This window comes from Ailuropoda melanoleuca, chromosome 8 (genome assembly GCF_002007445.2).
Source record: "Ailuropoda melanoleuca isolate Jingjing chromosome 8, ASM200744v2, whole genome shotgun sequence".
NCBI lineage: Eukaryota > Metazoa > Chordata > Mammalia > Carnivora > Ursidae > Ailuropoda > Ailuropoda melanoleuca.
In genome coordinates this window covers 88,233,522-88,247,213 of record NC_048225.1, presented here as the reverse complement: position 1 = coordinate 88,247,213, position 13,692 = coordinate 88,233,522, and the positions used below count along the sequence as shown (strand labels likewise).

The 13,692-nt window shown below is 45.7% G+C and overlaps 1 protein-coding gene across 3 annotated transcripts in view; it reads left to right on the top strand.

Annotated features, from left to right (window-relative positions):
- CACNA1E (calcium voltage-gated channel subunit alpha1 E) overlaps window positions 1-13,692 on the top strand; it is a 493,265-nt gene that overhangs the window by 93,063 nt on the left and 386,510 nt on the right. For 2 of the 3 annotated variants that reach the window (XM_034666841.1, XM_011225195.3), the window contains exon 2: window positions 12,637-13,087. The exons of the other annotated variant lie outside the window; for it this stretch is intronic. In XM_034666841.1, coding sequence (XP_034522732.1) covers window positions 12,637-13,087 — 451 coding nt within the window. The remainder of the gene's footprint in view (window positions 1-12,636; window positions 13,088-13,692) is intronic. 3 annotated transcript variants of the gene reach the window in all.

The following is a 13,692-nucleotide window of genomic DNA, read 5'->3' as shown; positions in this document are numbered from 1 at the left end:
TTGTCAGAGAGAGAGCATGCACAAGCAGGGGGAGTAGCAGGCAGAGGGAGAAGCAGAAAGCAGGCTCCCTGCTGAGCAGGGAGCCCAAGGGGGGCTCAATCCTAGGACTCTAGGATCATGCCCTGACTCAAGGTAGATACTTAACTGATTGAGCCATCCAGGCATCCCTCTCTGTGCCTTTCTCGCAATTTTCCTTTGAACCTTTTTAAAACTGCTCTAAAAAATAAAGTCTTTTAAAAAAACTGAAAAAAATAGTAAAAATATAATTAGCATATCAGATCATGATTTTATATATATCATTGGCTAGGATGAAGCTAAGACAATCAATGCCATGGTAACCCACATGAAGACTGCACAGATTACAGGTGGAGTCCTAAGATGTGGCCTTGAATAGTTAAAACCTCCATTGCTGAATTTCAGCCCTAACTGTTCCAAAGAATGAAGAGTTCAGATGATCCAGATAAATAATATGGAATCATATCTACCTTATTTCTATACTGTATCTCAGTGCTCTTTTTGGTGGTACATTATGACGCAGATTTGAATTTGCACAGCCGCAAAACTCAGGTTATAAAAATGTAGCTATCCTTAGTTCCAGAAGCTTGTTTGATTTCTGAGTCCCCAGCTACATTAATAGAAAACAACTTGATTTTTACAAATTTATGTTTTTCCTTAGTTCTAGCCAGACGTTTTCTAGTTAACTCATGATGTATCATTCTTTTTTAAAAATTTAAGTAATCTACACCTAAGGTGGGTCTCAAACTCACAACCCCAACATCAAGAATTGCATGCTCTACCAACTGAGCCAGCCAGGCACAGTTAACCAATATGTTGTCTCCTACCCCTTCTTTCTTGGAGCTTACATGACCTGTTATTAGGGCAGGACATCAAGCTCAAATGTCACTTTCTCAATGAGGCCTCCCCTGACCACGCTGTTTAAATTGCAACCCACCCCAACTCCCACCCTCTCTGCCAGGCCCATTCTTACATAATGCACATTCTCAGCTTAAATATCTTATCTTTCAGGCAACCTCCCCAACTCCCCAGGGCCCTTTGTGGACTCCCAAAGCACCTTATTCTTTGTTCTCATTTGAGCCCTTATCACAGTGACCTGTCAGCATCTATTTACTGATCTGTTTTTGGCCCTGATGCTAGTGCAATGCTTGGCATGTAATAGGTACACATCATAAGTGTGTTGAATAAATAAGTGATTGGATGAATGAGTGAATGATTCAGTTCATTAAAAAAAATTAAAGACTGCTGAGAGGATTAGCTAGAAGGCTTGTAAAGCCTTCAGTATGGTCCTTGGTCCAAAAAGAGGTAATTTGTATTTATAATTTATATGATAAGGAAGGTCTTGCCACAGAGCTTCCATATTGTCTATAGAGTTCAACTAATCCCAGTGAAAATGGCCCTGACTTTATATAGGAGAAATCAGACTAAAACGCATGGAAAAGATAATTGGATGGAAAGGGTGGTCTTAAGTTTGCAAGGTGTCAGCAGCTTCTCACACATGACTAGCAGAGAACCCTCTTCTTGCCTCACCTCCTGTTATCACTGCCTGGCTGTCAAAGAGCCTACCCAGCTCCCTGGAGCACTGGCACCTTAGAACGTGCTACTGTATTTAAGTGATTTTGATTTCACGTCTAACTGAGAGCCTGGTGCTGGGGGAACTCAGGTGTCGGGTGGCAAAAAGAGGTAGGAGAAAGACAGGATGAACTGCCTGGTAGCATGTGTGTGGTGACTACATAGTCCAGCCTTTCTGGTGCCTCCCAATTTCATATAATTCTATTTTTTCCAACATAGGTCACTATATGAGACATTCCATATGTATAAAACTTTGCAAATCAGAAAAAAAACTTCTTTTCCCAGCAGTTTTAATTTTTGGATAGAATTTGCCATAATCATGGGGAATTTTTTGAGGATCATCGTAAAGACAGGCAGGAATTTGGGTACAGCCAGAGGCAGTGTAAGTAAGTACCATGGCAGCTGAAGGGCGGATGTGAAAGGTGGTGAGAGAGAGCCCAGGGACCAGGAAAGGAGGTGGAGGGATCCCAAGACTCATTCTGTCTATTTCCTCCTTGTTTTATCCCAGAATAGATCAGTTCCTTGATTCTTATCAGGGAATGACATGATCTCAAATGTCACTCCCCTTTTTCCACACATCGGGGCAGTGGTGCTGCTTGCAGAGGCCTGGTACTATGTGCCAAGCCAGGAGCATGCTCTGCCCCCACACAGTGCTGTGCTTATTCAGAGAGTGCCGCTGACCACAGCTCTTCATCTGCTACCCAGACCTGCGTGAGGACACAAAGCCAGGCCTGGGGGAGGGGCTGGGTACAATTCATCACCAACATGCAGGACTTTACCTCCTCAACATATATGTACATGGTACACACAGTCACTAAAACATGCAGATGCTCAAAAAAAAAAAAAAAGAAAAGAAAAAGAAAGAAAGAAAAGAAGAAACACACAGATGGTCTCGTACCCAAGGAATAGGACCATTTGAGACCCCATCCACTTTCAAAATACCGCTTCCCAGAGAGACATTAGTTAGGAATCAGATACTGAAGTCCAGAGTCAGTGTTTACGAGCGAGGTGACCTTGTTTAACTTTCCATTATTAATGATAATAGTGATAATATTTATCTTATAGGGTGGTTAATAAACATGAATTTCTGGTCCTGAATATGAGTTCAATAAGTGAAAGTTATCCTTACCATTATTGTCATAGTCCTACCGTTCTTAGAGCCCAGTACGATGCAGTGGATGACAGCATGGCATTCGGAGTCGGTCAGCCATGGATCAAATACTCTACTACTCAATGATGGTGGGACCCTGACATTGGGGATATTACTTAACCCTTTTTTTAAGTCTCAGTTTTCTCATTTATAAACCAGAGTTAATAATATTTGTTTCATAAGATTTTTTCAAGAATTATATGAATTCTTAAGATTTATTGCATGAAAGGCCCTTACTGCAATATCTAGAATTTAAAAACTAAATAAATATTAGCCATTATATTTAGTGATGAGGGTGATGGTGGTGGTAGTGCCTACTATGACCACTAAATCTTTTTATACTGTATTTAATTGCAACAAGTCCTTTTCCATATAATCCAATTGCAGTGTGTCCTTCTCTACCTAAAACTTACTGCTCGCTCAATTGAATTTAGCTTTATTCCATTTGGGTTGAGTCATTTTCCCATTATATGAAGGATTCTTAGAATCCTAGTCTCAAGAATTTTATGCAAGACTGAAGTTCCAGTGTCTATGTATAAAAGACGAATTAAAACCAAAAACATCTAGAGGAGTGTAAGGGACTTTGCCCCTGCTCTGGCAACACAATTAAATGGTTTTGTGGGCTTGTGGAGTAGTAAATCTTACTGTGTGGAGGATGTGGGGCCTCCTGCAGTTAGGATGCTCTGGGGTGGAAGTAACAGAAGACATAAATCAATGGGCTTCAGCCATCAGGAACTGTATTGCCTCATATTGCTAGTGGTGTAGAGGTGGGGAGGCTTCCAGGTTGGCTGAATCTGGTGGCTTTCTCTCCACTGCCTGTGATTCTCTTGGCCCTGCTTCCCTCCATGTGGCGGCTTCATCCTTAGGTTGGTGGTGAGGTGGTGGCAGTTCCCCCATTTATATCTGTGCAGGACAGCGTCCAGATGCAATTCCCTTAAAACCTTCCTTTAAAAGTTGGGAGAATTTTCTTAAAAGCCCCAGTAAGCCTTACTTCACTCTTTATTGGCCTTATGTGGGTCATGTGCCCTTTTCTTATTAACCACTGGCAAAAGGATGGGGCTATCCTGACTGGCTTAATCTAGCTAGAATTCACCTGGAGCTGGAGCCCATTGCCCAAACTGTCTAGATACTGCACAAGGGTGGGGGATGGACGGGCCTTGAAGAGGTAACGGTGCTTACTGTGAGTTTTTTTTAGCTTGTTGGAGGTATGCAGGCACTTTCAGTTTGGTTGTAATTGTTGGTCTAATCTTGTAAGTGGTCTGTGCCATATTGCACAACTCCAGGGGACACCAGTCTGAGATGCATACCTGGGATTGCCAACATTGTACTCTGTGTGTATTTGTTGAGCAAAAAATCCTTCAGGTCATGTTATCTCTGGAAGTGCAAATTTTGTTCTCAATTAATTCTTTGGCTTCAATAAACAGGTTAATTATAATATCATTATTAGTAATTATGTGATGAAATACACAATAAATGACAAGAAAACACATAAATATGAACAGAGTACAGAGATGAGGGTGGGATGAAGAAAAGAGCCTAAAGGCTTTCAGAGACCACATATGCTTTGGAGGCATCAGTGTGTCTTTCTTCCATTTCCACCAGTGCTTGAGTGTCCACCTCTTAACCTGTCGTCTTTCTACTTGGTGGCAGGCTTCTTTGTAACTTCCATGTCTTTGATCACAGCTGAGAAGGTGGCTGGACAGAGGCTGGGCTCTGAGACAGATCTGACATCTAGACTTGGCCCCCAGGAGGAGCCAGCACTGGCAGACAGATGGACGGCCAGCACCACAGAGGCTCATGCCTGGTTAAAATGCAAAGCCCCTTAAGGGTTATAGGCTTGTCCTTCTTCCTGGAGTCACACTGTGGAGGCCTTGAATGCCAGGCTCAGGGCTTTGCACTCATTTCTTTATGTGGTACTTCAGACTAGCTCTCCCAGTGCAAATAGCATTCCCTTAGAGCTGCGGAGAGAGGGGCTGCTGAGCTGGTGCCTTTGAAAGCCTGCAGTGGTATTAGGACCCTGATCAGAGGGGAGATTCTATCTGGCTGCACCAACACTGCTGTCTCCCCCCCCCCATAACTTTACCGCAGCTGTAACTTACTTTTCTTTAAAACAGGGCTTCCAAGGAAATCAATTCAAGTAATCTGGGTCCGCGTGGGTGGGAAGGATATTATCAGGCTCCAGTTGAAAATTCCTGGTGCTCCTGGGACTGACACTTGAGAAGTGTTTTGATGGAAAAGAGGCTCTTGGAGAAGTTTCTGCAGCACTGTGGATTCCGTTGTCTAAGCCTGATGCTGCAGTGGTTTGGACCTTTCAGGGCATACCCGTGGTCTCCTAGATGCTTGCCCATGAGGCCTTCTTTGTCCCCGGTCAGGCAGCTGTGGCACCTTGACTCTGTTTCTGCAAGTCCAAGGGCTGGAGGCATGTGTTTTCTCTACAGCGGTAACCCTACTGACTCCTGGCGGGTTTTCCTTCCATAGACTTTCTGAGGAGTGGTATTCTGTTCTTCGGTTTCAACTCCCCTTTGGGTCCTCAAAAAAAGTTCTCTTTTTATCTTTGTCTGTCTGTTTATGTCTGGGTGCTCTAGGGAAGTAGAAGGAGTAACAGAAGTAACAAATTGCAGAAAAGTCACAAATGCTCAAGAAATCTCAAGATACTCTTGCAGAAGTAATTCTTGCTTTACATTAAAAAGTTACTGTGCTAAAATAAAACAACAACAAAAACGGTACTGGGCCTAACCCCTTGGATTTCTTCCTGGACTCCTGTTGTGGTATCATAAAGAGTTTCTTAGTGCCTTTCTCAGTCCCCAGCACATAGTAGGTGCTCAATAAATGTTTGTTGAATGAATCTATTGTATTTTTCTCTGATGATTTCTGCACAGTCATGTATTAAGTCCCCTTTCCTTATTAACGCGTTTTTCTTCCCTTCTTTAAGTCAGGCAGATCCTGTGGAAGTTTGAAACAGCTTCTAAAGTGGAAGAGTAAAATTGAATATTTAAGCAAATTGGAAAGTTGCAAGTAAAGGCCCCTTAAAACCACTTCTATCCACTCAAGTGTAGTTGTAAGGATTTCTGCGGAAGGTAACTCTTAAAGAGGACTAATTTACCACAGTAGCAAAATTATAGTATGGGAAAATGCAGAGCGTCTTTTCTCTCTGCCTCCTGCCCCTGCCCTCTCTCTCCTCCTATGCATTCCTTCCTTTTATAAATATTTACTGAATGCCTGTCAGGGCTGGTGCTAGGGATACAGTGGTGAATAAAGCAAGTGTGGTTTCTGCCTTCATGTAGCTAAAAGGCTAGTATGTGAGGAGGTGTCATTAATCAAGGGACTGTAGAGATAATACGTCTGTGATGTGAGTCTGCTCTGTAGTTGATTAGGACCCACCCACATTTTACATTTTTGAGGTCTTGCTTTCCAAAGCATCAAGATCCTTTGGTGAATTGCTTGTCGTGTTTAGGGTTTCTCTTTTTTCTTTTACATAAATCTGTTTCTCTACCTCTGTACACATTATGAAGTGGCTGATTTTCAGCAATTCATTAATACCCCATTAGACTGGTCAATATTCAGTGTAGTTGATATATTTGTAAATATTTGCCTTTGTATTTACTTTTGTGGTGATATCATAATACAAGTAGTAATAGTATAATGGAGATTGCTAGTGCTAATTAATATTGGTTTTCTCCTCTTCTTACTTGGCACACAGGTAGCCTGTATTTTTGCTCTCCTTCAGTTAAGTGGGGTCAGGTCATAGAGTTCTGGCTAATGAAATATGGCATAAGTGGTACACACCACTTCTAAGTCTGGCCTCTAGACCTCTTGCAAGATCCCTCAAGCTCTTTTTCTTTGTGTCCAGGCTGGAGACAAAAAGTCTAGTGGAGGACTCTGAGGCTCTAGGCTCAGGTGTTAGCTGCCTGTTTTTGTAAATAAAGTTTTATTGAAACACAGCCACACCCATATGTTTATGTATCTTCTATGGCCCTTTTACACTACAAAGACAGGGTTGAATAGTTGCCACTGAGACCTCATGGCCTGCAAAGCCTAAAATATTTACTATCTGGCCCTTGAGGGTTGAAATTTGCCATCCTTAGGGGCTGGCAGAGTCACTGAATGGACAATTCTGGGTCCCTGAGTGACTGTGTAGAGCAGAGCCTATCTTTCCCATCTTCCAGGCCAGTTTGTGTTATTAGATGGTGACATGACAAAGAAATAAACCTTGACTATCTTAAGGCACAGGTATTTTGGGGTTGTTTACTAGCATTTTTTTTTAAATAAGACATTTTACGTAATAAAAATGACAGCTAACATTAATTGGGCATTTTTATCAGGTGCTGTTTTATATGCTTCTATATTCATTTTTCACAACAGCCTTATGAAGTATCTACTCTTAATGACCATTTTACAGATGAGGAATAGAAGGCTGTATAATTTGCCCATGGATTCAGTTGGTGAGAGGGAAGCTTGGATTGATACCCAGGCAGCCTGGCTCGAGTGTGCAGGCTTTAATCTCTACTCTTTGTTCCATATTTGTATGACTTAACAGTCTCCAGGTTCTTTCCCAGCTGCTATCTTATTTAATTCCCACCACAGATTTTTGCAGGACAGGTTGTATTACTATCCTCATTGTTCAGGTGAGGAAACTAACCTAGAGCAGTGTATTGCAAAGGTTACTTGACTAGCAAGTGGAAGAACTGTACCCTGAACCCAGAGATCCTGACAGCGGACCATGGGCTCTTTTGACTCCTCCTCAGGGACTCAGGTGGTCTTAGTGATCACTCTGTGTTTGAAGCGAGTGTTTTCCTTGGGTCTTGGTTTACATTCAAAATGTACCAGCCTGTCAAATTGCAGTTGGACATTAGCCCATCCTTGAACAGTCACCATAACAACATAGACATATGGAGAAGAATGTGGGATGGGCAAAAACCGATGCCAGTCTAGGGGAGGATAGAGTTTTGCAAGGAGTGGGGGTGGGTCAAGGAACTCCTCTGGGTATGTAGATCCAGACTGAAAGTGGGTGAGAGGGACACTGACCTAGGGGCTTTAAATATCCCAATTCACCTGGGGCAGCACCTCTTATCAACTTAGCACAACTTTTCATAACTCTATGGTGCTTTTAGGACAGTGTTTCTTAAGACATGATTAGGGGAGGAGATGCTTATTAAAACTACAGATTCCTGAGTGCACCCAAGATCTATTGTATGAGAATCTCTGGAGGGAGGTCCTAGGAATCTGCATTTTAGAAAACAAGCAGTGTAGATGATTCTGATGTACCCTTGTAAAGATTGAGAACCACAGCCTTAGGAGGTCACAGAAGATGAAAATAATGTCCAGCTTTTGTTCCTCCCTTGTGGTTGGGTAGCAAGCTGACTAGAAAAGAAAAATTCTTGGGTGAATATTTCTGCACCGGGAATGTCCCCTCTCTGAACAGGTGGGTGAGGACTCTGAGTAGGGTCATTCTCTGCATTCCCTTTTGCTGGACAGAAAACCCATGAACTCTATGAATTCTCTTTTCTAGAGGATCATTTTTAGAGAGGAACTCAGTATGACATCTCTGTTGTGTAGTATCATATTTTAAAAACTATGTCCCTCTTATAAGTTTTCATTTCCAACAGCTGGGGATTGGGGCCCTTCTCTTCTTGTGCAGGGCAGGCAGAGGGAGCAGAGCCAGGAGAATTTCAGGGCCCCCACCCACCTTTTAGTCCCATTTCTGCCCACCATCTCCCAACCCATGCTACTGGGTGGTGTATGTAATCGAGGCTTCCTCCTCCTTGCTGAACTCAAGACTTTCAGGATATGAAGATAGTACATTCCCAAGAGCATGAGCTTTGCTGACTTCCTGGTATATCCATTTTTCAGAAGGTGATTGGAGGATGCACATAATCTGGAGGAATGAGAAAGTGAACAACGAAGGGGTGGGAGTGGGATGGGCATGAATCCATTGAGAGAAGAATACATGTCCTTGGCACAGTGGACTCCCCTCCTAGGCCTGGGAGGCACAGACAAGCCAACGGGATGCATGGGCCATTATTTCTGAAGCAATCAAAAATAGAAGAATAAAAGTTAAAACTCTTAATAGGATATAAAGGGAAGGATGGTGCAAATGGCATAAAATTCCTCCATGGAGGAAGATCTCAACTCCAACTCTGGAAGGGTGAGAGGAGTGAAGACTTCCTTACCGTGCTACTTCATGTGGACTGGACAGTAAGGGAAGAGTTCTTAATGGGGTTGCTGGATTTCAAATAAGTCATTTTTCCTCCACAGGACCTCTGTAATTAAAAAACCCCATCATCTGCCCATTAGCCAAACAAAGCAATAAAGAGTAAGAAGAGAGGTGGGTGGGAAGGAAGGGTTAGAGGAATAAGACAGGTGCCCTTGGAGATTTCATTAGCTTATTCTTGGGCCGGTATCTCAGAGCCACAAGGCCTGTTTTCCTTTAATTGGGGACTAGGGGTGGGGACCACAGGACTGCAACTTTTCCCTCAGGAAGATTCTTTTTAATTTTATTATTTATTTATTTACTTACTTATTTTTTATTTTTATTTTTTTTAAGGAAGCTTCTCATTTGGCATGTCCACCCTCAATTCTGTCTTTTGGGTCTCCATTTCCTCTTTTTGCCTGCTGTTGTAGAACGTGCCCCAATGGACATAGACTGAGTAACAATAATGGAGCCCATGAGATGCATTTGAAAGAGCAAAGTTCACAAAAGTTTATAAAGTTTTATCAGAACACAATCACACACATTTGTTTACATATTGTCTGATTGTTTTCATGTTATAACAACAGAATTTGAGTACTTGCAACAAAAATCACATGGCCTACAACATCTGAAATATTTATTATCTGGTCCTTTCTAGAGGCATTTGCCAGTCCCTCTAGATCTAGAGATCTCACACTGCATTTAAATGCTTAGCCTCAAAAGGACACACATCACTCTACTCAGAACTCATTGGCCAGAATGGTCCCATGATCCCACTCAAGCACAGGAGGCCAGGAAGTGCATCCTACTATTACCCAGAATGCGGGATAACCAGAATATATGGCAAACAGTACTAATGACCACCACAACAACCTACTATGTGTTGACCTCAAAACTGGGTGCTGGATATAGAAAGATAAGACAAAATCCCTGATCTCAAGGAGCTCAAGGAATTCCAGAATTTGGGGGATGGGCGGGAGGAAGGCTAACTATAGAGTAGATTTAAGTGTCTTTCCTTGGAATATGTAGACTCCATCTCATTGCAATTGCTTGAGATAGAAGATGTTTTCTCAGTTTGATGATAGCCAGACCTGGGGACTGGCCGGCTTGGCAGGCAGTGGGGGCGACAGATTCCCCTGACGAACATTTATATCAATAATAGAAGGGTTGTTTAACACGAATTCTTAAAGGAAAGATGAGATAATTTCATGTTTTGATATTCGTAAAATTGATTCTGTTGAAGCAGAGCTCTGCAGTGCATATCATTGTGCTGTAATTTTGGCAAAGATGTGATTCAGATTGGCAAAGTGTCTGGGAAGGGGAAATCCAGTAAGGAGAGCGAAAGCAGGCTGGACCAGGAAGCAGATGGTGGGAGCTAGGTCCTGGGTGCCTGGTGAGAGCCAGGACTGTGGCCCAGGACCCTTGGCCGTGGAGGAACATGAGGAAGAGGAGGCTGCGGGTGGCAGAACCTCAGAGGGCTGGAGATTCTGGTAGGGTTGAAGCCTGTGGAGGGAGTGGGAGCACCTCGAGGACGGGTGTGTGCATGTGTGTGGTGAGGGAGAGACATTTAAACATCGTAGGAATGAAGGATAAATTTAAAATCCATCAAGCAGAGTTGAGACAGAATGACAACATGAAGAACATGAATCACTCTTTCTAGGGACCCACCCAACTGTTTGCAGATTTTGAAATGTATTTTTCCCTTCATTTCTCCTCCCTACCAAGCTTATCCTGGACGCTTTACCTTCCTCCCCCTGCTCCTTGGAGCCAGGCTTGGTGGCTGGTGGTCTAGCACTGACCAGCGCCTCCAGCTCAGCATCACCGAGGCCTTGGGGTGTGATGCTGGCAGGGCTGGGAAGACCAGGCCGGATGCTGGAAATAGAGGAGGGGACAATGAGGAGGATATTGAATGACCTACTCTCCAGGGAAGTCAGGCTCTCTTCATTGTTCACATCAGCTTTATCACATATGCAGGAAGACCATCCTGGCTTCTGCTTGCCACCTGTTATCTTAGTGTGATGTGGAGGGGGCTGGGAGACGCATCTGTTTATTCCGCTTCATGTGGTAGAGGCAGTGTGGTCAATATAGTGGGACAAACTATGAGCCAGGATTTGAAACCCGAGCTGTGTCCCAGCTCTGACTTTGAGTGGTAGTGTGACCCTGGGCAACTCTCTAGGTCTCTGCACCTCAGCCTCCTCACCTATCTAAGGGTATGGCTGTCCCATGAAGATTCCTGCCCATTGTAATATTCTTTGTTTTTGTGACTTTCAGTTCAGACCAGGGGAGGTGGTGGTGGGGTCTGGAGGGTAGCATTCTGGGAGGACGTCTCCCTGGGGGACTAGCACAGTCCCCAGTACATAGTGGGTAATCGCTAAGCACTGGTTGAGTGATCTGGATGCTAGGGCTTCTCTGAGCGTGTAGAGCATGCGGCACTGCTTAGTGCCGAGGGGCCACGTGTGTGCCACTCGTGGTCACTAGAGGTGTGGTTTAGAATGTGGTTGGGGAGGAGGCCAGGGATTCAGGGGTTGGGCTCTTGGCTGGAAGGGAGACAGCAAGCAGCTATCTCAAAACGGTGGTAGCTGCAGGTCCTCTCATGTCAGAAGGTCTGTCCCCCAGACCTCAGACTTGCCATGGGAACTCTTCTGGATCCTTCAGTTCCCTAAATCCTCTCTGCACATGCTCTTCCTTTTGTCAGTAATCCTCTCCCATTCCTCACATGGCAAGCTCTGTTTAAACCCAGCGTAATGATCATCTCCTCCACAAAGCCCTTCCAGCCACCCCCAGAGGGGCTCCGGTGCCCTTACCGTGAGCTCATACAGCAACTGGGGCTGCCTCAATCGTAGCACCTCATGTCGTGTGGTCAAAGTGGATGTTTTTCCTGTTTCTCCCATGAGGAGGATGTGGACTAAATCCAGCTCATGTCAGTGTGCCCAGTGCCTGGCGCTGTGCCTAGCACATGGTAAGCCCTCAGTCGGTGTTGACTGAATGAGTATGTCTTTCACACGCAAATCTGGCCACATCCTCCTTGGCATGGAAAGGGAAAGTGAGGCTCAAGGACGTTAGCAGAGGCACCAGATGCCACACATGCTCCCCAGGTCCTGCGCTGGATGCACGCATTAGGAAAGGAGGAAGGAACCTGTACATGGGACCCAGATCTCAAAGACAGGTCGCCTGTGGCTGGTGTGGAGGAGAGAGTGTGAGAATCAGGGCAGCAGGTGGTGGGTGGGATTTCCCCAGAGGAGTCAGGACACTGGGGAATGGGTTAGAGAGATTCTTTCGCCTTGAATGGGAGAGAACAGGCAGCTAGCTGTCAGAGGCTGGGGCCCAGAAGGATGGCCTTTGGAGTTCTTCTCTTGATGTAGCGGTACCCTGAGACATTCAGTACATTGCATCTAATTATTTCTTTAACCTCTGTCTTCTGCACTAGATTGTGAAGTCCACGGGACAGAAATTAAGTCTACTTTGTTTAACTCTGGATACTCGCACTTGGCACCCAGCCTGGTCCACAGTGGATGCTCCCGAGTTCAACCATCATTTGCGGTGTCCCTACTGGGTGCCAGTTTCTGGGCCAGGCCTGGGACATAGCACTGTTCAGCCGCAAGCTTTGACGTCATTAACCTCTTTCTTTTCTCTATTTCCCTCGTGCCTACTCCTCCCTGCCTTCCCGCCCCTCCCACCCTTATCTCTCGCCCCCTTCCACCCCGCGCAGAGCAATGTTCTGGGATGGTGCCCGAGATGCGTGGACTGAGCCCAGGCCGCAGGCTGCCCGAGCCCGCCCCCTGCCCCGCCGCAGGCGGGAGCCCTGAGCCCTGGGCCGCAGGCCGCCACCGCCACGTCCTGGCCCTGCCTGAGGAGGAGGCATGGCGGCCCCAGCAGTGCTCCCTGCTCGAGACCGACGCCTCGGACGAGGTGGGCATGCTGCCGGCCTCCCCGCGCGCCGCTGCCGCCGGCTTCGACAACTTCTTCCCGGTGCAGGAGGGCGAGGGCCCGGGTTGGGAGGGCGGCGCGGCCCTGGAGGCTGGCTCCAGCCCTTTCCTCCCGGTGAGCCCCGAGGTGATGAAGCGGCGGCGCGGGGGCCTCATCGAGCAGAGAGACATCATCAAGGCCCACGAGGCGCACAAGATGCAGAGCACCCCGCAGGCCCGACGCAAGGAGTGGGAGTGAGTACGGGGAGGCGGGAGTGGGGACTCATGGGGGCAGCGCAGCAGCGGGGGGAGGATGGGGTGGGTGTGGGAAGGGGTGGGCCCCGGGAGTCAGGCGGGTTTGTTGCTGCTGCCTCTAAAGAGGGGTTTGACCCATTGAGTGAGGTCCCTGCGGGCAGCTGGGACGTCACTAACCAGCTGTAGGCTGCGTCCAACCTCACTGAGGTCTACAACTGTCAGATGGGGGGGCCATCGGGCTTGCCCTCAAAAGCATACCTAGTTTACTGAGATCTGGAGAAAGAACTGGGGTGTTTCATACTCTGAGCTTCCCTGAAAAGAGGAACTCTATAAAACGATGGAGAAGTCACCAAAACATGAATCATCAGTCTCATCTTTTCTTCTGGAATTGTAGCTAAATTTACTCTTTCTAATGTCATCCTTGGGTGAATGATTACATTTTGGGGCAAGTGGTGGAAGAGATTGTGGCCCCCCTGACTTTATCTCTGATCTTTTTGGATAGAGCAGAAGGATTTATGTTCTTAGATTGCCTTTAACCCAATTCACACTTCCTGAGAACTTGGGCTTTATTCCACGGAGCCCCACATTAAAGGAAGAGCATGTTT